A 24322-nucleotide genomic window follows, 5' to 3' on the forward strand; every position below is an offset into this window, starting at 1 on the left:
GGCCGTTAGAAGAAGGCAGCCAATGGGAGAGCCCGGGCGGGGCGGGGCGGCCAATGGCGCGGGCTGGTTAGATTCAAAGGTGCCTATAAAGCGTCCCGCACGCTCGTACTGGCCCGAGCTGGGTAGCGTCTGAACGCCGCCATGGCTTTGAGATACGATGGCCTGGACGAACTGCCCGCCGCCTGCTTGTCGCCGTGTGGGCCGCCCAACCCGGCCGAACTGTACAGCGAGGAGCGGCGCTTGGCGCTCGAGGAGCTGCTGGCGGGCGGCCCAGACGCCTTCTCGGCTTTCCTGCGACGCGAGCGCCTCGGCCGCTTCTTGAACCCGGACGAGGTGCGCTCCATTCTGCGCGCGGCCGAGCGGCCCGGAGAGGAGGGAGCGGCGGCGGGGGCCGAGGACTCCTTCGGCTCGTCGCACGACTGCTCGTCCGGCACCTACTTCCCCGAGCAGTCGGACCTGGAGCCGCCGCTGCTGGAGCTCGGCTGGCCCGCCTTCTATCAGGGCGCCTACCGCGGGGCCACGCGCGTCGAGGCGCACTTCCAGCCTCGGGGCGCGGGCGCCGGCGGCCCCTATGGCTGCAAGGACGCGCTACGCCAGCAGCTCCGCTTGGCGCGAGAGGTGAGCGGCGCGGCCCAGCTCCTCCGGTCTCCTCGGTTTCCGGTCGCACGGGACATCGTCTTCAAAAAATGGGAAACTGAGGTCTCCTAGGAGCTCGGGCCGGTTGGTCGGGGGGTCCCCAACTCTCCCCACTCTGTGTGTATCCCCTCGGATCCCCGATCTCCTCCCCGTCCGCTCCTCGTGGCCAGGGAGAGTGGGAGGAATCTCCATCCCCAAGAATGCGAATTGTGTTCAAGTTCCAACTCCTAACGTTTACATTCCCTGGGAGGGTGACCGGAAATCCTGTCCGTTCCAGCTTTCAGTTAAAAACCAGTTGTCAGATTGGCTGTCAGCCGACTCTAGATCGCACTTTCAGGAGTTCCTTTAGAGATGTATGACTTAACAAGCGCATAACCTAGGGGGAAATTCCTGAAAGATTGTCTCCAGAGACAGCTGCGGGGCGTTTCGAGTCTATCATTGCTAGTCACCCCCACGTGTCTTGTAGAAAGCAGATGCAAACCAGAGGGGCTAAGAGCCCTGACCCTTTTCCCTCCTGCCAGCCTGGAGGGGAAGTTGCACCTTCAGTGAATGGGTGGCGCAGGGAGTTTGCATTTCCATAGGCTGGAAAAAAAAATGCAGAAAGCCATGCATTAAATCATCTCTCCACGCTGGGTTTTGGTGCCGTTGTCTGGCCCTTAAGTGTGATAAGGTATTGGGGCGTGGTGGGAGATTTTGTCTCCCTGCCAGCCTGGATGAGACTGCACCCAGGGTGCTGGGTACAAAGGGGTCAGGGAGAAAGCATGCAGCACCCAAGGTGGCAGGGGCTGGTAGGGTGTAGCAGACACCTTCCTCCAGAGCCATGATCAACTGCCACCTTGCTTGCTAACTGGCAGTGCCCAGCTTCCTGGCTGTTTGCCTGTGACAGAGAAAATGCAGGTAAGGCTCCAGGTTGTGGTAAGACTTGGTAGGGCTTATAGATGAGTGTGTCTGACTATGGTTATGGTATCTGTACATCCGACTGGTTGAAGTAGACAAGCTGGGGACAAGTCCTGACTTACCAGTGTTCCTGATGCCCAGTGCCATTTGCCTGTTGGTGGGGTTGCAGTGGGTAGGGGATCCAGTAGGCTAGTGCCTTGCCATTGTGGGAGGATGTGTGGGCGCCACCTAGGCTGTTATCAGCCCTGCAGTGCATTGAGTATGCTGAGGGTCGTTTTGATGCTACAGACACTTGTGAGTTCAGTGGGAAGATTGGAAAGAGGGAAAAAAGCACCTTTGTAGAATAGGTGTGCATTCCCAATGATCACCTCTAGGGGGAGAACTTGGGCACCTGGAACTTGGGAAAAGTAATTAATGGGTCTCTATGAGAGAGGAACTGCCCTAGCCCCTTGCTTACATTTGGGCTTCCTTGGTAGCTCAGATAGTGAGGCGTCTGCCTGCAATGCTGGAGACCTGGGTTCAGTCCCTGGGTTGGGAAGATCTCCTGGAGAAGGAAATGGCAACCCACTCCAGTACTCCTGCCTGGAAAATCCCATGGACGGAAGAGCCTCATAGGCTACAGTCCATGGGGTTGCAAAGAGTTGGACACAACTGAGCGGCTTCACTTTCACTTTTTTCACTTGCTTACATCCTGTTTTCAGTAGTACTGAAGGGGCACTAGAGCTAAGACCAGTCCATCAACTCAGTGCTGGTCTTAGAAAGGGCTCAGGACCCATACTCAGAGTCCTTTGTCTTATAGGCATTCTGTAATGCCTTCCTGGGTAGAATCTCCTGCCTTGTTCTTTGCCCTGTATCTTCAAGATTCTGTATTTGGAACCTGGACAGTTTTAACTGAGAAAGGTGGTATGATACCTTTAAATTTGATAAGTGTTTTCAATGTCTTTTCTGTATGCCAGATTGCTTGCTTATTCAGTGTATATCAGACACTATGCCCCCAGGGCCTGGGGCCACAGGTGAAGGACCTGACTCTTGCCTGCACTTGAGAGTTGATAGTCAGCTGGTAGGAAGCAGTGAGGAGGTTGCTACCGGCTGAAGAAAGAAAGCTTTAAGAGGGGTGGCGACCTTGGAGCTGGGTCCAAGTGGAGGAGTGGGGCTTGTCAGAACAGAGAGCATAGGGACCGGCCCAGAATGGTGAAAAACGCCTGGCATTTTTTTGAGGCCACCATGTTCCTCACAGCTGGAGCACAGAGTATATGTAGGTTAATGGTAGGAGAGAAGGCTAAATGGGGAGACTGAGACCAGACTGTTGAGGGCTTTGTACACTACTGGAAGGACCAGTGGGGACCCATCGAAGGTTTAAGGGGAGGAGAGAGACATGATCAGATTGGTGTCTTTGAGATTCTGGTGGGAGCCTGCAGGAGGATGGGTTAGAGAAGGGTGAGACTGGTGTCAGATGGTTATAAGGAGGGGTTGTAGGGATCTATATATGAGAAGAGGGTCTATGCTAAGGCACTGCTGGGGGTTGGGCAGGGGAAGAGTTTTTGGTAGAACTGACAGGACTTGGTCATTTGATGGACCAGAAGAGTGGTGAGGGAGGTGGGCAGGAGACGGGGCAAAGCCAAGGAGAAGGTATGGGAAGAGTTGAGATTTTTTTAGCTTGGGTGGACAGTGATGCTACCAAATTAGAATATGGAGGAGAATGAGGCTGAGGGTAGGGATGGGGAAATGAGTTGGATCTGAGACACCCTAAACTTGAGGTCTCAGAGACCATCTCTTTTGTTCAAAACAAAACAGAAAAGCATTGCTTTCTCCGCCAAGCATTGTTCAAGTAACTCCAAGGTAGGTGTGATTATGATCTGCATTTTGCAGGTGATGAAATTGAGGCATAAAGTTCCCTTGCCCTGAGGTCATGTAGCCAGGGAATGACAGAGCCAGGACTCAAACCAAGGCGTAGCATCTCTTAAGCACCATCAGCCACCATGGTCTGCCTTGTGCCATGTAGAGGTCTCTCAACCTGTCCCCAGGTGGAGAGACATCTATGGAGGGAACAGGTGTTAGAGAGCTAATCTGGTGGCTGGTCCATTGCTGCTGCTCCAGGTAGAAGTGTGTGTTATGTTCACAGGAGTGGCCGGGTCACTCTGACCGCTTTGAAGTTCAGGATCTGTGATGGCGAGGACTGTGAAGATGCAGGTCTCAAGCTGTTTCTGGATAAGATGAGAGGCCATTCCGCATCTGTGTTCAGACAGTGAAAGCACTTGACGGTGTGATTGAGTGCTTTGAGTGGGTCAGTGTCTGTCTAAGCCCTTCCCCTGGATTCTCTCATTTAACCCTCCTCCCAGCTGTAGGAGGAGACCACAACTAAGACGAGCCCAGGCACAGAGAGGGGAAGCGGCTTGCCCTCTAAGTTCGTGTGTGACAGAGCTGGGCATGAACCCAAGTCAGCCTGGGCCCCAAGCTTGGGCTCTTGACCACTCACCACTGCTCAGGGCCCCCCTGCCACAAGGGAGTGTTGATTCTTTGGTAGCTTTCAACATTCTGGGGGTTTTTAAGGGTTTCTCAAGATGTAGACTTTTAATTTCCACATTGCATATCAAAGAAACAGGAAAATGACTACAACGGTTCTAGATCTGCCCTTAGCAGGAGGGAGACCAGGGTGGTCAGGGTACAGGCAGGAGAAGCCAGGCTCAGATGGTGAATGGTGGTGTCTGATCCGGGCTTTGCAGCCTCGCCGATGGTTCTGGAATGGGTTTCATCCTCACCCAGGACTCAAGCTGCAGTTTGAGCTGTTTAGGCTTGCAGGATGTCTGGCACCGAATAGTGCACACCACATATTGCGGAGACTGCTCACCTGCAGCCTTGATCATTCAGCAGGTGAGTCTGCCTGCCTTTCCGCTCAGCAAGGACTTGTCCCAGGGTAGCTGGGTCCGAGGCTGTGAACCTGCCAGTCCTGCTTTTGGGAAGTTTCTGTGCACCTTTCAAAGCGTGGGTCTATTGTGTTGAGTGAGGTCCAGCATCTTAAAAACACAACGATTTATGTACAGCGTGGCTTCTGAGTACAGCTGACCTAGGGCTCAGCTGTAGGAAGTAGTGTTTTGTACTTTTTTTCGTTTGCTTTGAACTGTTTGAGACCTGAGATGTTTGCTTTTAGAAGAATTCTGCACAGAATTTCCCCTGAAATACATACTCTAGAATTTATCCCTGAACTACTATATTTGTTGACGAGTCATTCATTTCTTTGTCTCTGTTACTGTGTGAATCAGTGTTGGCCTGGGCTCTGGGCCCCATGGATCGGGTGGGAGTGGAGACCTTGCCTGGAGGTGCTGTTGCCATGGCTCTTGGAATATTCCTAGTGTCCGGATGGGAGCTCCCAAGCAAAGCTCCCCATTCTAGGTGGTCCTGCATTCCCCAGAGCCATCTTTCTTACCAGCCACCCATTCCCTATGGGCTTTTGTTCCAGAGGGACATTTCTGCTATGACCTCACCCTTGGGCATCCTTTTGATAACCTGAGCATTAGAAGAAGCTGTCATCGTGTTGACAGAGTCCCGCCTCCTAGGAGGAGTAGCAGCTGAGGAATCTGTCGGAGGCCCCCCTGTGTGTACGTGGCTGTATCTAAATTAAGGCCCTCCTGATCTTACACAACCTTCCTCAGAGTTGCAGTGGAACCCGTGCAATCAGTTCCTGTGCGGATGCCCGTCTCCACCAGGGCAGGCTTTCTCAACCTCACCACTACTGACGTTTTGGACAGGATAGCTCTTTGTCCCGAAGGATTGTCCTGTGCACCGTAGGGTGCTGAGTAGTATCCCTGGCCTCTACCCAGTGGATGCCAGAAGCACTGGCCCCCACTGAAAAACTCCTCACATTCAGAAATGTTTCCCCCAGGGAGGGGGTCAGGGGAAGAACAAGTTGCTGCTTTGATGGTTAGTTTCTGTAGGAGGTGATAAAAAATTTTGTAAACAGACAGTGGTGATGGTTGACAATATTGTGAATGTAATTAAGGCCCCTGAATTATACACTTAGAAATTATTAAGATGGTGTATCTGTATGTTATATATTTTCTTATAGTTAAAAAAAAAAAATCTCCAGACATTGCCACATGTCTTCTGGGGGCAAAGTTGTCCCGGTTGAGAACCACTGGCCTAGGAAGTCTCACTGATGTGTCGTTTTAAGACCTTACCCACCAGATTTAAGTGTGGCTGCTTTTTATTCCTTCCTTTTGACTTTATGCTTTAGCCTAAGGATTTCAGAAATTTTTCACCATTTCATCTTTCTTCTTTTTAAATTGTGGTAAAATATACGTAACAAAACTTACCACTTTTTTAAAGTGGCATTACGGACATTCACCATCACCACCGTGGCCATTACCACCGTCCAGGTTCGGAACTTCTTTGTCTCTGGAACTGGAACCTCTGCTCCCATTGAGCAGCAACTTCCCGCTCCCTCCGCCTGCCAGCCCCTGGCCACCACCATGCTGCTTTCTGTCTGCCGTTTCATTTCCTGGTTCTTTTTACCTGGCATCTGTCGGGCAGTTGAGAGAAGCTGCACAATTATTCTCTGGTTCCTTTATGCATAAAAAATAAGTTCTCTCAGGAAGAGAAGTAGTAGGTATATTGGGTTTTTAAAAGTCCTAATGCAAAGGATAGAACCTCTGGAGGGGAATTTGGCAATATTCAGCAAAATTTCAGTTGTATTGACCTGTGGACCTAGCTACTCCATGTCTGTATATCTGTCCCAAAGACAGATCTGATACTTAAATTGCTAATTTTGTAATAACAGCCCATGAAACTTAGAGAAAACAATAGGCACATATTCAGGTTTCTCTGTGAACACAACAATCTTTTTTGCCTTTCAAGTTGATATCAAGATTGTTATTTAAAGATACACTGGCAAAATATGAATAGGCCTGTGCAGTTAGCTGTTTGTTCCAGCACTGAGTATAACAGCAAAAGGCTGGAAGGGCTCAAACATCCTTCAGTGGCGGATTGGTGAGTAAATGAACCCTTGTGCACAGTGGAGTGCCTGGCAACTGAAAAGGGATGGGGACTAGCTATTTCCCGTAATGAAGTGGCTAGAACTGTCCTGACCAGTGCAGCAGCCTTTGGCCACCTGTGGCTGTTTACATTTATGTGACTTAAAAGGAAATACAATTGAAAAAACTCAGTTCCTCTATTATACTAATCATATTTCAAGTGTTTAATTGCCGCTGGTGGCCAGGAGCTCCCGTGCTGGACAGAGCAGATACAGAACACCTCCATCATCTCAGAAGGTTCTGTTGTATGCAGTGGCCTAGAGCAGTGCGTATCATATGCTGCCTTTTATCTACAGGGGGATTAGAACATATATATGTATACATATACACACATATGCATACTTCTTCAGTAACATAAGTGAGGATGTGTGCACATATATGCTTATGTATATTTTTTTTAAATGGGAAAGTAAATAAAAAACTAGTTGAAGTTATTATGTTAGTGGGGAGGGCAGAAAGGAAGGGACAAGAATGGAAGCCAGATGTCTCTGAATGTAGTGTGTTTTGTCAGTTAGACGTGGGAGCCAGGCAGATGTTTTGCATAATTAAAAAATAAAACTAACTCACAATGATAAGTCCCTGCTCCCACAAAATACCTCTTGATGCTTTTCCCTCCCTTTGAAAAAGCCCAGGGACTTCCCTGGTCGTCCAGTGGTTAAGACTCTGTGCTTCCAATGCACAGAGCATGTGTTCCATCCCTGGTTGGGGAACTAAGATCCCACATGTTGCACAGCATGGCCAAAAAATTAAAAATAATAGTAAGTTTAAACAGAAAAAAGAAAAAGTCCAGTCCACTGTGTACTTTATGCTGGAACAGTACAGAGGAAACGCCACCATATGTGCCTGGCCCCTCACTCCTGGGGCCAGTGAAAAACTGGTTCTGTCACCCTAGCCTTCCCAGAGAGGCCCCAGGCCACGCTCTGCAGACAGAGGCTCCACTAGTACTTTAATCTGGTGCTTATATTGCTAATTTTATAATAACAGCCCATGAAACTTGGAGAAAACAACAGGCACAAACAAATTTAGGTTTTGCTGTGAACATCGACATTTTTCTTGGTCTTCAAACTCTGACGTTGGTATCAAGATTGTAAAAGAAATCTCCAGGAGGTCATTTCTGTTCTATTAAAATCTGTAATACTTGGGGAGAAAATACAGGTCTTTTGCTTTTTTAAAAAAATTTTATCAAGAAGTTCTCCAGAAGAGACAAGAGCCCTGGGAACTTGAAGGAAGTTGACTTGGGTGTCGTGTGCTCAGTGTGAGGAATTCAGCAGACAGGCTCTTGTTGACCACCAGATAGGCTGATGCTTCTTTGCACGTGTGCAGACCTCTGGTAGAATTCCAAGCATTTCTAACACATGTCTTTGCTTTATGATCGTGGGTGGGAAGGGAAAGAAACTGAGATGCAATGAGACACGGTGAGTGACATGGACCTCTTGCTCCAGGCAGAGGAAGAGCTGGAATGAGAACAGGAATGACCCACCCTGTGTGGCCCCATGAAGCTCTCAGAGCCCCACCCCGCCCATGGTGGGTGCATGAATCAGACAGCAGAGCTCAGAGGGGCTGTGTCTGAGGATGCTGAGCTCAGGTAGAATGACTTACCCAGGAATGGTGGCAAAATGAGAACTAAGACTGTGCCAGCTGCCGTGTGAAGGCTTTCTGCATCCCAGGAGCTGTCAGGTGACCAAACCCACTGCAGACGCTGCAGGTGGGTAGAGTTACTTGCATGTGGTAGAAGCCAGCACAGTGGAAGTAGCTTGCCAGAGGGCACATGGTGCTTAGAAGTGGAGGAGCCATCATCCGTGTCCAGGTCATCATCCGTGCGGCCTCATCAGATGTGCCTCCCAAGGTTTCCTGATTAGTTGATTCAGAGTTAGCAAACCTGCCCACAGAAAGAAGTGCCTGCTGCTGTCCTAGGGCATTCCAAGTTTTGTGTCCTTGGTGATCGTCCTCCCCGGCGAACTCAATCTTACCTGCTTTCTGGAATACTCTACTTGATCCTTTCAGGATCTGTTCCAAGCTCTCAGTCATCTGAAGACTGAAAGTAGATTTGTTTGGGATAATGTTTAACACTTTTTAATAGATAGCTCTGGAGGCGCCCAGACGGGGCTGAAATTCCAGCTCCTGCGTTTGACTAAGTGTGTCACCTTGAACAAGACACAGAACCTCTGCATGCTTTATTTTTCTTTTCAGTAAATTGGAGATAACAATTCATGGGATTTTCAGATCTCAAGATACTTCTTTAGAGCTTTTGGCAAACGGAAAAGATTCCAGATGTATGTGGAAAGTAACATAAATGAGGGGGTCTGTGCAGGATATTCCAGGGACTGCTACCTGTAACCATGTGGATCACCAGGTCCCATGGTATAAATCATTGGGGGATAGCTGGAGTGACTTAAGGAGGTAACTTGAGGTTGTGTCATCTGTGATGATGACATGGGACTTGACTCAGGAGTGGCTGCTCTAGATGTGGCTGCAGAAGAGCAGGAACAGCATGAGGACCAGGCAGCAGACCAGCCGTCCAGGCTCCGACAGCTGGGTGTTTCCTCTTTAGGTGTCATGTTAGGACCGACAGGCACAGATGGGCTTTGACCCTGAAAGACATTCACGAACCACTACTTGCAGAGCTTTCCAGCCCTAAGAGAACAGACAGACTCTTTGCAGCATGAGCTATTACAGGGCAATGCCCACATCCATCCCGTGGTATGACTCAGGAAGTGGGAGTGATGACCACTTTCAAGTTCAAGTGTGTATTCTAGGGCATAAACACCAACACCTCTGAGATCTGGCTGGCCCTGGAGAGCAGGTACTCAGTTGGCTAGTGGATGAGCCCAGGTCATAGCTCAGTTCAGTGAAGAGGCTGACATTTTGAGAAGCCCCAGGTCTAGTTCAACTATGCAGGGCTTGGATGCATGGGGTGGCATGGGGCTAAGGGCAGAGACTCGGGGCGGGGAGAGGGGAGGGTAGGGTGGGGGTCCGTCTTGAAGGAAGGCAGGCCTTACTGCGACTGCTTCCAGAAGTCTTTTAAGGGCCCCGATCTAGAAAGAGGAGGGGATATTGGCTGCTGGGGGAATCAAAAGGAGAAACACCTCCATCCACCCTCTAACTACTCCGTGGGTGTGTGAGAGGCCAGTTCAAATCCAATTATTTTCAACACACAGGAAAGGTTGAGGCCTCAAAACCAAACAATGAAACTAATATCAAATTAGATACTTAGTCACTACGTAACAATGGTGGTATTTGTGCAGTTGTTTTGTTAGGGTGATGAATCAAAATTCAGTTTGGCAGGTGCCTTATATATTATGGGCCCCACTTCTGGGGCCCTGCCCAGCAACCCTCCAACCCTCTCTAGCCTGGCCAGCTGGGCGGCCTCCTTGGCTCTGTCCCGGTGGTGCCAGGGTATACATCCAGCGACTCCATCACGCTGGGATACCCCACCTCATCTCCTGTCTCTTGAGGACGGGGACTGACTCTGGATTTGTTTTTCTCTCATATGATCTGGACTCTCTTCTCACACATGTGCATTCAGAACCCATTTATGAGATTTTATGCCACCTCTCAATTTTGAAACCTCCCTCTCAGGATTGTTTCTTTTTCTGTTTTCTGTTGTGTGGACCTGAGTTCACATCTGACTCCTCTGTGACCCTCATGGTTTCCCACCTCGATCCCCCTTGCAACCTCTGTTGCTGATTTTTGTTCTTTTAGTCTTTTTTTTTTTTTTGGCTGTGCTGTGCTACCCACTCCAGTATTCTGGCCTGGGGAATTCCATGGTCTGCATAGTCCATGGCGTTGCAAAGAGCTGGATACGACTGAGTGACTTTCACATGCAGCATGCAGGATCTTAGTTCCCTAACCAGGGATCGAACTTCATGGAGCATGGAGTCTTAACCACTGGACTGTCAGGGAAGTCCCTCTTCCAGTCTTTGTGTGCTGTGTGCTCAGTTGCTCAGTCATGTCCGACTGTTTGTGAGTGCATGGACTGTGGCCCGCCAGCCTCCTCTGTCCTTGGGATTTCCCAGGCAAGAATACTGGAGTGAGTTGCCATTTCATTCTCCCTGGGATCTTCCTGACCCAGGGATTGAACCCATGTCTCCTGCATTAGGGGTTGGATTCTTTACTACTGAATCACCTGGGAAGCCCATTTCGGTCTTTAGTCCTCCTAAACATTTGTTGAACCTAAAAAGCAATACAGTAGGCACTTAGGTACGTGGCCTTGAGTTGGAGGAGGGGGCCACATCTTCAGCCTGCACCGCCATCAGTATCTTCTGTCCTGTTGGCTCCATCACTGCCCTTGTCACTCTTTAAACCTCCTCCTGTCCGTGACCTGTATGATCCTGAGCCTTGCTTGGCGTCCAAGACCTTCCATGCTCTTGCACACTCTCCTGTCTCTCAGTCACGTGCTGTCTCTCCCTCTCGTGCATACTCTGCATTCCAGCCAGACTGGGACAATACCCTGTCATTTCCTGCCTCTTCCTCTGTCATAACGTGGCTTCCTGCTGGATGCCTACCCCCCCAACCCCCGCTTCACTTCTCCCCTGGCTAAATTGTCCTTATTTGTGGTTCGGCTCAAATGCCGTCTCCTCCAGGAATCCTCGGCTCTCCTCTGGGGACCGTTGTTGGGTCTGCTCCTGCAAGGGAGATGCTTTACTGTCTCCCACTCCCCGCGAAGTGTTCCCCTGATTTCATTGCCTCTTACCGTGTGTGTACCACGTTCCTTGCCTGCATCCCAGGTCCTCGCTTTGTGGGTAAGTCAGGTGTGTGTCGAATTCTTTATAACCATTTTCCTACCTAGCACAGGCTTCAGCTCACAGTAGACCCTGAAAGAAGTGCTGGCTGCATAATCGAACACTGATTTCACGCTTGAGCTAAGCCGTTTCTAGGCTTTGTCTCCTTTAATCCTTGCAACAGCCCTTTGACGTAGATGCCAGATGCTGTTATCCATATCTACTGGAGGAGGAGACTGACTGAGACTCAGAGAGATTAAGCAATTTGCCCTGGGTCACACAGCTAGTAAATCACAGAGCTGGGGTCTGCTCCTAGGCCTTTCTGCCTTTCAACCGCTGAATTACATGGGATAGATACATCTCCAAATAGGATGTATAAAAACACATTCGAGAATATAAACTTCTGGAGATGCCACCAATTTAGAAAGAATGCTTGTTTTGTAAGTCACTGTCTTCAGTGGGTTTTAGCCGTACCTTTTGCCAAGAATAGCTCATACCTGGGATTTTGGCAACATTGGAGAAAGGGAGCCAGAGAGAGAAATACTCCTTCCCAAATTTACTCACAGCAGTGACTTCCCGGGAACTGGGGTTTCAAGGTTCCTCCTCCTGGTAGACAAGACTGTGATGTTAGAGAAGGATGGCGAAATCGTCCCTTTGTCTCTGCATTTCTTTGACATTCAAATATTGAGTTGGCCAAAAAGTTCGTTCGAGCTTCCCATAAGGTGTCATTGGATAATGACCCTTGAGTATTGTCCTGAGCTCTCTGGGACCAGAGGGATGAATCAGTCTTGTTCAAGGGCCTCTGCCTCCACAGAAGAGGTGAGACCTGTTAAGTAAATCAGGAGTTAATGTGATGGGAAGAGTCTTGAGTTTTTACTGGTGAGGTTTTCCAGCCCGCAAAAGAACTCTGAACCTTGGTCTTTGGGAGTGGTTTCTTAAGCTGACAGCCCCTCCCCATGCTGGCCCCCAACCCTGACTCTGACCGGAAGCAGGGGCTTGTACGAGACCTGCATGTTTTGATGCCCCCACAGCCCTGCCAGTAGTTAGCTGACAACCACACTTTCAACCTGCAGAGGATGTGATGAGAGGCTTTGCCACTGGAGCGGCCTCTCTTGAGCAGGAAAGCTGGGAGCTGGTAGATATTTCTCTGCCCTGAACTGTCTGGACGGCTCAGACTCAGGACCGGTCATGTAAATCAGTGAGCAGATACCAGAGGGATCTCTTTACAGAGCACTCCATGTAACGTAGTCATTTAATGCTCACTAGGAACCGATTTTGCAGCTAAGGAGTAAGATTTTTCGAAGCAACTATGATCTGCCTGAGGCCACATGGCAGCCCTAACTAGTCTGTGCTGAGTGACATTGATCAGCACAAAGGGAAATTGATCAGGAGGCGAAATGGAGCCCGGTCCTTGGGAAGAGGGAAAGGACTGGTCCAAGCTCCAGGGCAGTGTCTTTAGGACATATTTCCGTGTTCTTGTTGTGGGCTTGCACTGTGGACAGATATAAGAGAACTGCAGAGACCACCTTTTACAAAGGAGAGGCTGGCGCTCCGGAAGCCATTTGGTTAGATCCTGATTGGTGGAGGGAGCAGACGTCATGAAGATGTGATGTGCCGAGGCAGAAGGTGGGAGGATCAGCCTGCCTGGTTTGATCAGTTTCAAGCCTTGAGTCCTTTCTAGATTATAATAGAAAACAATATTATGATCCAAAATCAGACAATAAAGTCAGGCTTGGGGACTGGTACACCCAGAAGGGGGCCTCCAAGAAACTCTTAAGGTTTTACATACATGTGTTACAGACATAGACAAAAAGCCATATGTCTAAGATAACAGTGTGTTAGCTGCAGAACCTGGATAACTTGCTGGTCTGAGCTATAAGACAAGGGTTTTAGTAAAGGAAGAGAATCGAATGGAACAGGTTCGTAGGACGTCAAGGTGGTGGTTGAATTTATAGTTTTGAGAAATTTGTGGTAGAGGAGAGGGGCTGGGAGGCAGTTGGGAGGGTTAGCTGGGTCAGGTCCAGATTTGTAGGATACAGTAGCCTGAGCATCTTTGGAAATGGACAAGAGTCCATGGTGCGGGGAAAGCTGATACTGCAGAAGGAGAAGGAAGGAGGGATAGAGTAGGGTGGGATCCTTTGGCAGCTCTGAGAAGGGGTCCAGAGTCCTGACAGCCAGCTGTCAGGTGGTATCCTTGTGGGTTGACCTCTGGCTCTTCTCCCTTCCCCACACCCTAGGTGATTGCAGTGGTGATGGATGTTTTCACGGACATCGACATCTTCCGAGACCTGCAGGAAATCTCTCGGAAACAGGGAGTTGCTGTGTATATCCTACTGGACCAGGCTTTGCTCTCTCAGTTTTTGGATATGTGCATGGATCTGAAAGTTCATCCTGAAGAAGAAAAGGTTTGTATTACAGTGTCTCTAGTTTCACCACATTCAGCAAGTTATAACTGTCAGTGAGTACAGGGTAGTTGGTGGTGGTCTTCCCACTGGAAGCGGGGAGGGACTGGACGTGTGAGCAAAGTCTTCTACCTGAAGTCTCATTGGAAAGAATGGACAGAGTCAGGTTCAGACCTTGGCTTCTCCTGGCAAAAGGCTGCCTTGGAAGCTGCTGCCTTTTTTTTTTTTAGTGTAAAAATGTATTATACAATGATCATAGAGAATGTTTTTTAATCTATAAAGAAAAATGGCTAGTATTTTCAAAGGAAAACTCCAAAAGTAATAGCCTTATTTTCCAAAATAAGGACATTCCCAGAAACATAAAATGAGATGAAAATCCTGGAAAGAACTAGACTGGTTTCTTACACACAAAGTGCTATTCTGTCCATCACAGTAAATAGCATTTCTCTAATGGGGAGGAAGGAGAAGCTGCTGCTTTGGGCGCAGCACTGGTGGGCTCCAATTTTGATCGTGATGATCGCCGTTTATGGAGTCCTGCTCTGTCCTTGGCGCTGTTCTAGGCTGTTGGCAGTGTTATGCCACTCACTCCTCACAGCAGCCCCACCAGGTGAGTGGTGTTATACCTGTTTTCAGATTAGGGATTGGTGACACCAAGAGCCCAGGGTCTACAGCTGAAAAGTAGTGGGATGGAGTTTCTCCATCTGTCTGCTTGCCTCCAGCCCTGGTGTTCTTTTTATTTTTTTAATTTTTGACAGCAGTAGGTCTTTGTTTTTGTGTGTGGGCTTTCTCTAGTTGCACTTGCACAGGCTCAGTCCTTCCGTCATGCAGGCTGAGCTGCCCTGCGGCATGTAGGATCTTCTTGGACCAAGGATTGAACTTGTGTCCCCTGGATTGGCAGGCAGATTCCTAACCACTGGACCACCAAGGAAGTCTCAGCCCCGGTGTTCTTAATCCCTGTCATTTCTTGTTATTTTGAAAGTAGACTTTTTATATCCTTTGCCCTGAGCGTGAAAGAATTTGAGCCAAGTATTTAAGTGTAAGATTATATGACTTCACTAACTTGTTTTCGACAGTCAGTTTAAAAATGCATCAGGTGAACCCAAGGGACGTGCAAGTCAGGCCTGGAAAGTGCATCATGATCTAACCAGACGTTCAGTCTGCTCTGCCCTAGAGCCCGGCAAAGAAATTGAAGGTGTCGATGTTTAATTTCTAAGTGCTGTTGCTGTAATTGAGGCTGTGTGTGAGCAGCAGTCAGATCACAGAATAGCCTGGCCATGACTTTGATTGAGTGATTGGCTCTGAGTCATCCACTCAGCAGAAATCTAGGTGTGTTTGCCAACTCTGCTGCTGCTAAGTCGCTTCAGTCTTGTCCGACTTTTTGCGACCCCATAGATGGCAGCCCACCAGGCTCCCCTGTCCCTGGGATTCTCCAGGCAAGAATACTGGAGTGGGTTGCCGTTTCCTTCTCCGGTTTGCCAACTCAATTGCCTGCTATTGGTTGCTGCCTTTGGGGGGGTGGGGGGAGCGTCTGTATCCTCTAGGAAGGGTCGTAAGGAAACCTGTCCCTTTGGCCTCTCCTGTGTTCATGTTCATGTCTTAACTTATTTCTTGGGATGTATCACCTTGCCCCGGTGCCTTCACTCACCAGGGCCTGCCTGTGCTGGTGAGTCTGCCCCTCACCTCTTGGGGGGACTACTTCTGCCCAGTCTGCAGGAACTTGATCATACCTTAATGTGCAGGCACTCAGGAGTGCTTTGATTGTAAAGCAACCAGACTCCAGTATAAAATAAAAAGTTTTTAAAAATAAAAAATAAATAAAAAGTGCTTTAGGCTTCCCTGGTGGTCCAGTGGTTAAGAGTCTGCCTGCCAATGCAGGAGACACGGGTTTGATCCCTGGTCTGGAAGATTCCACATGCCTTGGGGCAGCTAAGCATCACAACTACTGAGTCTGACTCTCAACCCCACGCTCTGCAACAACAGAAGCCACTGCAATGAGAACCCCATGCACTGCAAGTAAAGGGTAGCCCCCACTCACTGCAACTAGAGAAAGCCTCACAGCATCAAAGACCCAGCATAGCCATAAATAACTAATTTTTTTTAAAAAGTGTATTGACAACCATCACAGAGGCCTATATAGTATTCAGATAAATGCCAAAGGGAAAGTTGCACAGAATCACACAGAAATCTGCCCACAGTGATGTTTTTCGTGCTTGTGTTATATGCAGATCCTTTGAAGCTCTACTCAGGAATATTATCCAGGAACCCCTCCCCCGCCAGGGTCATGTGCACCTCTATGGAAGTTTCTAGTTTGTTTTTTTAATTTTTATTTTGAAATAATTTGATTTACAAAGGTGTTAGAAAAACAATATAAGGCATCCCTGAATACTCTGTGCCCAGATTCTCTAAATGTTAACATCTTGAGAAACCTCAGAACAAATTTCAAAATCACGAAATAAACTTGATATAGTCCTTATTACCTATTTTACAGACATCGTGAATTTCATGAATCATTCCATGAATGCCTGTTTTCTTACCTAGGTTGCAATCTGGGACCATATCTGGCATTTAGTTGCCATTTCTCCTAGCTTCCTCTCATCTGGAACTGTTCAAGTTAGAGTCTTGATGCTTTTGAAGAATATTAGCCAGTTTTCTATGGAATTTGTCTGATGTTTCCTCATGGTTAAATTCATATTATGCATTTTGGTAAGAAAAGCACAGAAACAATGCTGTGTTATGCCATAGTTTGTCTTTTGTCTTCATTATGAAATAACGATGGAAGTTGTGAAGATAGGAAGATAGTATGAGAACATACAGGTTTCCATGTATCCTTCACCCAGTTTTTTCCCCAACAGTTATACCTTATGTAACTGACAATACAACACCAGAACCGGGAAAGTGACATGGGTACCATGTGGGTCTATTGTTTTATGCCATTTTATCACATGTGTACATATGTGTAACCACTGCTATCAGAATACAGAGCTGTTCAATCACCACAAAGATCTCCCTCATGCAGCATCTTTATGGTCACATTTACTCCCCTCTGGTTCCCTCCCCTGTGTCTTTCATCCCTGGCAACCACTAATTTGTCCCCCATCTCTGTCATTTTGTCATTTAGAGAGCATTTAGAGAATGGTATGTAGATGAATTCCACAGTATGTGACCTTTATAAAAAATATGTATTTATTTTTAATAGGAGGGTAATTGCTTTACAGTGTTGTGCTGGTTTCTGCCACACATCAACGTGAATCAGCCTTGGGTGTATATGTCCTCTCCTTCTTGTGTGTGACCTTTTGAGACTGGCTTTTTTCCTGCCCTCGAGATACGTCCAAATTGTTGTGTGTATCAACTGTTTCTTCCTTTTATTGCCGAACAGTATCATATAGTATGGTTAAACCACAGTTTGTTTAACTATTCACTCATTGATGGATATTAGGTAGTTTCCAGTTTTTTACAATTATGAATAAAGTTGCTATGAATATTTGTGTACAGGTTTTTGTGGAGATGTAGGTTTTCACTTCTTTGGATGGTGTTATGTCTTGCTATAGTAACTTAATCATTAATTTTCTGTCTCCTGGTCCTTGAAGGTAAGGAGCATGCCTTATATCTATTGTCGCAAGACTTGGTACATAGTAGGGGCTTTCTGTTGTTTATGGAGTGAATGAGAGAATCAAACAAAAATCTTAGACATTTTAGTGTGTAAGATTTCTAAAGATACAGAGCTACTGCTCTGCTCCAAAGAATGTAGATTGGCTTAGTATTTTGCATTTCATTGTATATACATTTATGTCTGTCATTCTGCAAGGATAATTATACAATATATGGCCCCGGTGCGTCACCAGAGCACCTTTTTGGTACATGCGTACTTGTGGGAGAAGTAACATTGCTGATTAAGCCACATAATATGAGTGTTTCTGCCTCAGAAACCCTGTATTTAGAGAAGGCTTGTCCTCTCTTCCTGTTCTCCATACCCATTATGGTGTGGGAATAAGTGTGGATGGGCTGTTATTTATTAACAATGCTATTATACAAGAGGAGAATTGTCAGCTTAGCTTCTTTGAGTCTTTGTTAAAATGTTATTTATTACTAGCATGTTTAAGTCATTGTTTGAATTCTGTTGTTTAGTGTCTCCAAAAAGTGAATCTTCTTTTAGTGCACATGTCCACATGAACTGAAGGTCTCAAAAATAAATATGCATGCATAAAAAAGCATGCAAGAAGATGAACTTAAGTGAAGTAGCATTACTTAAGTCCTGAGACTCACCTGGCTCCTGTACTGTGGGCGTTGTTACCCAGCAGTGTAATCTCTCATCTGCCAGTACGTTTATCTGTTCAGAATCGTAAACTAAGGCTTCTTGTATCACGTGCTCACTGGATCATTCATTTCTTTTTCTCCCACTCCCCTACCAACAGCTGATGACTGTCCGGACAATTACAGGAAATATTTACTATGCCAGGTCAGGAACTAAAATTGTTGGGAAGGTTCATGAAAAGTTCACACTGATTGATGGCATTCGTGTGGCTACAGGCTCCTACAGGTGAGTTTCTGACCCATCCATGGTTATTAATCTACACTTTTAAGAGGAAGTGCGCTCTATGAAGGTGAAAGCTGCTTTTGCCTCTCAATGTGAGCCTTTATGGGCAAGCATACCTCTGTGTGTGTGAATAGGTTAGTCAAAGCCTCTTCTTCTTGGAGGGGGTTGGGCCGGGGTCCCCTCCACTGCCTTGTGGTTCACAAACCTAAAGAGCAGAGGTTGAAACTTATCTGGAGACCTGATGGTGAGGGAGTCCTTGATTCAAGGCTTAGCCAGGCTTGCAGTGGATGAATTGGGGATTAACAGTGACTGGAATAGGGGGGCTTCCCTGGTGGTTCAGCATGAAGTATCTGCCTGCAGTGCAGGAGACGTGGGTTCCATCCCTGGGTCGGGAAAACCCCCCTGGAGAAGGAAATGGCAACCCACTCCAGCATTCTTGCCTGGGAAATCCCACGGAGAGAGGAGCCTGGTGTGCTACAGTCCAAGGGGTCGCAAAGAGGCAGACACGACTAAGTGACTAAACAACAACAGCAGCAACAACAACAGTGACTGCGTCAGCCTCAGATCCTGTTTCTCCAGGCCTCCGACCCACCTTGTCCTGCCCACTTGAATTAAGGGTGGTGGTAGGCATTGGGCTGAGGATGGAGGGCACAACTGAAGCTGCCTGCTTTAATCTTTCACCTTGGTTCAAGCCTTATGATTTGGTGCTTTAGTCTAGAAAGCAGATCCGTGCTTTTGGCTCCACCTTTGAAGTCTCCTGTTGGCGTGGCATCTTAGGGTAGAGAGCAGGGAATTTGAATGGAGGGTGAAGATAAGGAGTGTACATGATAATCTTCAGAGGTTAAGATATACCATTTTTATGGATGTGGCTCTGATGGTGGTGTGTTTTGCCATCTCTGTGTTAGACTGTCTGATGGTATATGTGAGCTGAGGTGTGTCTCTACAGTTTAAAGAAGAAAAACTATATTTGAAGAAGCAGGCAGCCCTGAGTGCTAACTGGGTGTCAGCCCTGGGTAAAGGTGGGTGTGTAGAGGCTTGTGTGAGAGGAGGCAGGCAGATGAAGAAACTCTTGGTGTCTTTCTTTTCAAACAGTACCATTATTTCTCAGAACAATTCGAACTCCCCCTCAAGACTTCTTTTTATAAGAAGTCCTATTATTTGGCAATAACAGGAGGAAACTAAGGTTTTTACCCACAGTAGGATTAATCTATATTAACCAAACTTTCCAATTGATTTTTGGCCATTCTGAATCTGAACTATAAAAACTGTTGCTGAAACTCGGCCTCTGTTCACCAGTGCCAAATAGAAACACAAAGACAGAGTTTTAGGTGAAGCAGAAAAGAGTAGCTTTCATTGCTTTGCCGGGCAGAGAGTGCCCCAGCAGGCTTTTGATCTCAAGACTCTGTGACCCACCCTGGAGGGGCTGGTGGGAAATTTTATTGTGTTCAAGGAGCAGGGTGTAATCAGCTTGTGGACAGTTTTTGGATTGGTTGGCATCAAGGTGAAGTTTCAAGCTTCATCAGCCTTCTGGTTTCAACCAGTCTGGGATCTATGTTCTAGTAGTCAGCATTTTTCATATGGAGGGTTTCTGCTTCCTATAGAAACAATTTGGGATGTGCCTCAGGCCTTTATCTCTATCTTTCAGGGAACTAGGAGTTCCGTGATCCTGCTGTGTGGCAGATTTACAGTCTAAATTGTTACCAGTTCCCCAGCCCAACAGCTCTTTGTTTCCACATCTTCACATTTCCCAATCATTAACTCTTGAGTTGGCATTTTACTTCAAAAGACAAGGACACAGTGGCTCCTACAATTACTTCCTAAAAATGAAATATGCTTCCATGAGGATGAGAATAAGGATAGGTTTCATATGCTGAGGACTTTTTTTAATCCCGGTGTTGGATAAGGGTCTTGTTTACATGGTCTTACTGATGGTTTTCAAAAGGATCTTTCTTCTCCAGCTCTGAAGGCAGTTGTCACATGGTGAATTTTCTTTAGCCTGGGTTCTTGGTTACAAGAGACAGAGTTGCTACCATGTTTTATGATTTCTTATGTAAACACCCTACTCCTGATACAGATTTTTCTGAGTCAGTGGGGTGATTGCCGGTGGTACAGAAAGCTGGTTCAAACTACTTTATGCAAAATGGAATTTACTGTCTCACCTAACTTGAAAGTATAGAAAGGTACCGTTGGCTTTCAGCTTATCTTGACCTAGGGGCCATGCATTTATCAGAGCACTGTCTCCTATTTCTGCTTTTCTCTAGTTGATTTTTTTTTTTTTTCCTGCTGTACTGGGACTTCGTTGCCACACATGGGTTTTCCCTAGTTGTGATGAGTGGGGGCAACTCTTCATTGCAGTGTGTGGGCTTCTCACTACTGTGGCTTCTCACGTTGGGGAGAAGGGATTCATCTGCCCCATGGCACATGAGATCTTCCCGGACCAGGGATTGAACCCATGTCCCCTGCATTGGCAGGCAGATTCTTAGTCACTGGACCACCAGGGAAGTCTTCTCATGGATCTTTATTCTCAGTCAGGTTTTCTATTTGCAGACAGAGGTCCAGGCTCCCTTCATGTGAACTTCAGTAGCTATTTATAAAAGTGAGAGACTTCCTCCCTCTCTCTGATGGTTATCAGGCCTTGAAAAATTCCTTGGCTTTCACTGGCTTACCACCCACCCTGCGTAGATCCCCTCATCTAAGGGGTAGGATACTCTGGCCAGCCTGGGTCACCTGCCCAGCCCTGCTGTACCTGGAGAGGGTGCCTCCAGGCAGCTGGCTGGGCTGGGGTGGGTGGGGTCCTGTCACCATAGGAAGGAGGTGGCACACTGAACCACCAGGGGCGCGCGGCCACTAATCAGCCCTACATGTATGTTGAGCAACAGTGTCATCATTAGAATGACAGGCCTGTCTCCCTCTGTGGAAACAGCAGTGTGGGCGAGGTAGTGAGGAGCACTGCCCCTGTGGTTCTCAAGGTCTGGGGCCCAGTCTAGGCTCTACCACGAGCTTCCCCCGGGACATCGCTAGGCACATTCCTCACTCCTCAAAGGAGGGTGCTGCGCTCAGCACCTTAGGAGCCCTTTCTAGTTTTTAGCAACTCTGAGGCTGAGGATCATATGTTTTAGCCTGTTAGTTGAATACTGGTCTTTTTATTTTTTAATCTTTTGGCTGAGCCCCTCTAGCACATGGGATCTCAGTTCCCTGACCAAGAATCCAAAACATGCCCCTTGCAATGGGAGGTTGAGTCTCAACCGCTGGACTGCCAGGGAAGTCTCTTTTTGACTTCAATGTTAACATATTCCTAGGTTATATCCTGTGTTAAGGCTAGTTGGAATTCACACTGCATGGTAGGCGTGCTGTCACCTGAATTGTGACTCTTATGTCACAGGATGTCGGGGCTTTATAATCAGGTTGACAGTAAGTAAATGAAGATCAATCATTCTTACCAGCTTCTGTTTGTTTCTAATCCTGCAGTTTTACATGGACAGATGGCAAACTAAACAGCAGCAACTTGGTGATTCTGTCTGGCCAAGTGGTTGAACACTTTGACTTGGAGTTCCGAATCCTCTACGCACAGTCAAAGCCCATCAGCTCCAAGCTCCTGTCCAGCTTCGGATCAGTGGCAGGTTTGACCATCTCATCGACCAGAAACCACTGTCCAAGGAGCTCACACTGGGCAACCTGCTGCGGCTGCGGCTGGCCAGGCTCTCAAGCACTCCCCGGAAGGCCGAGCTAGGTGGCGAGGAGGGCCGGGCAGAGGCTGGGTGCGGGGCCTCCAAGACCTCCACCATCAGCGAGGAGGACTACTTCAGCAGCCGCAAGGACAGGCTGGAGGGCAGGAGGGCGACTGATGCCGCTACTCAGACAGAGCCAGGAGAGACGCCCGCGGTGAGCACGAGTGACGTGGGGACACAAGCCAGCGCAGCCACGGCGTGCGCCGGCACCCAGACCACAGTGGCCACCAGGGTGGTGAGCTCCCAAACCGTGGTCCCCACCACGTCGGCCACCACCCAGACTGACGTGGACGAGGGTGTTCTCGCCTCTCCGGGAAGCCAGTCTAAGGAAGGGTCACCAGTATCAAAGATGTCTGTGTCGCGCTCCTCCAGTTTGAGGTCCTCCTCCTCTCTGTCCTCCCAAGGCTCCGTGGCCAGCTCCATCGGCTCCCAGACTTCCTTCAGATCCACTGACTTTGCCACGCCTGGACCCCCCAAGTATCGGAGCACCCCCCACTTCGATCTGTGCTTTAGAGACTCATTAAGAAACTTGAATAAAGAGAGAGAGTTTCACTTTGCTGGGATCAGGTCCCGGCTCAACCACATGCTGGCCATGCTTTCAAGAAAAACATTCCTTACCGAAAACTACCTCAGTTTTAATTCTGGAAGTTTTGCCAGATCATCCGCTAACTTGCTGGCGGTTAGAGAAATTATGCTTTATCCATCCTATCAGTGATGGCTCCATGCATTCAGAGCTCCTGGCCTCACACAGGCTGCAGTAGATGTCACTGGAGTGCCCGCTTTTCCAGAATGTCTCCTGTCCTCATTGCCTTTCCTTCACTCTGATTTTCTTTGCATTCGATGAACTGCATAGTATTTTATGTGCTATATCTTTATTTTTATCATGTATAAACCCAGTCTTGGTTTTATGGTTTAAACACTATGGGTATAGTTTCTTTGCACAATTTTAATATGGATAGCTCTTCAAGAGAATGTTTCAGGGTTCTCAGGTAATTCAGGTAAGAGATAATGTGTTGCATTTTTAGATTTATGTGCTCTATTGTTTTAGAGGTTTGAATTGCTAGTTTTCATGATCAAAATCCTATTCAGGAAAAAAACTCAAAACTCTGTTTCTTAGGTGTGTCCCTTCTTGAGGATATCTGTGTTCTTAGCATTAAATAGATGTAAACAAATCTTGTTTGGTGGTTGCTCGTGTCTTTTTTTTTTCCCCTCTCTGGCACTTTTCTGTTTAACTCTAGGAATGTGTTACAAGTAAACACACCTCATAGCTATTTATGCATTTGTTTTTTTCTTAATAGTCTTGAGTGGAAGAGTAGATGACCCAAATTATAAAAGAAAATATTTAAGTTAGATGACATCTAAAAAGTGTCAGGGTCACACCTTCCCTAGAGATATAAATATCTATGTCACTAGCTCTACAGTTTGAATGAGAAAACTTGCCAGCAATCTCAGGTCTCTTAATGTGCTCTGGCTTGTCTTTTTCAAAGAAAAAGCTGTTTAGACAAGGACTTCAGTTCTGTGCTTCTCTGCCAGAGAAGGCCTCCGTGTGCATCCTCAATTCACCCTGATATTAACTGTAGTGGCCTCATGGGCCTAATTTCATCAGATGGGTGTATTGGCAATGATTTAGCAATCGGATATCCTGCAGTAGGGGCAAAAGAGGGCAGTGGCAATTATCCCAGATTCCTAGTCCAGTGGCAGGCAATGCGACTAGTTTCTACACCCTGCTCGTCAGTGCTGGTACGCCTGTGGAATCCTGTTTTCGTCTAGTCTCTCTTGTGCATGGGCAAAAGAAAGAGTTGATGGCTTCCTCCTCCTGATTTGATTGGAGCAAAAGAGATCTGTGGTAGTGGAGGGTGCTGTCTGCCACTAAGCCACAGGCTGATGCAACCGTATCTGAGCAGGCCTGCAGGTTTTCACGTATGTACTAGGACTCCTTTCTGGTCAGCAGGTTATTTACTGGGTTAGTGCCATAATCTCAACTGGAAAGCAGACCAGACAACTGGTTCCTGTCTGTTTGCAAACAACTCTGGCCCAAGCCTCAGATAAACATATATTGTTATTTGAAATTATTTCCAGACTTAGATAATTTCCTATGTGCTATCTGTGACCCTCTCATCAGAGGAGCGGTTGAACAGCTCTTACTCCCAATTTTCAGGTGGAGGAACTGAAGTTCAGATTAAGTAGCATATTCAGAGTCACATGATTGGTAAATGGTGACAAGCATTTAAACACAGGTTTTCAGATTCTGAGTTCAGTGCTTTGAAATGTGACTATTTCTCTACATGGAGTAGAGAGGCATTGGGGTACCTTTTTTTGTTGTTAATTAAAACATGTATGGATGTGAGAGTTGGACTATAAAGAAAGCTGAGCACAG

At 47.4% G+C, this 24322-nt stretch overlaps 1 protein-coding gene across 1 annotated transcript; it reads left to right on the forward strand.

The window, feature by feature from the left end:
• The first annotated feature begins 103 nt into the window (after window positions 1-103).
• On the forward strand, window positions 104-23117 carry FAM83D (family with sequence similarity 83 member D). The gene is given in 5 exon segments (XM_070381730.1): window positions 104-618; window positions 13519-13686; window positions 18096-18220; window positions 21686-21822; window positions 21825-23117. Coding segments are annotated over 5 exon segments (1743 nt in total). The 5' UTR covers window positions 104-141; the 3' UTR covers window positions 22661-23117.
• Window positions 23118-24322: the final 1205 nt, after the last annotated feature.

Source organism: Bos mutus, chromosome 13, assembly GCF_027580195.1.
Source record: "Bos mutus isolate GX-2022 chromosome 13, NWIPB_WYAK_1.1, whole genome shotgun sequence".
Taxonomy (NCBI): Eukaryota; Metazoa; Chordata; class Mammalia; order Artiodactyla; family Bovidae; genus Bos; species Bos mutus.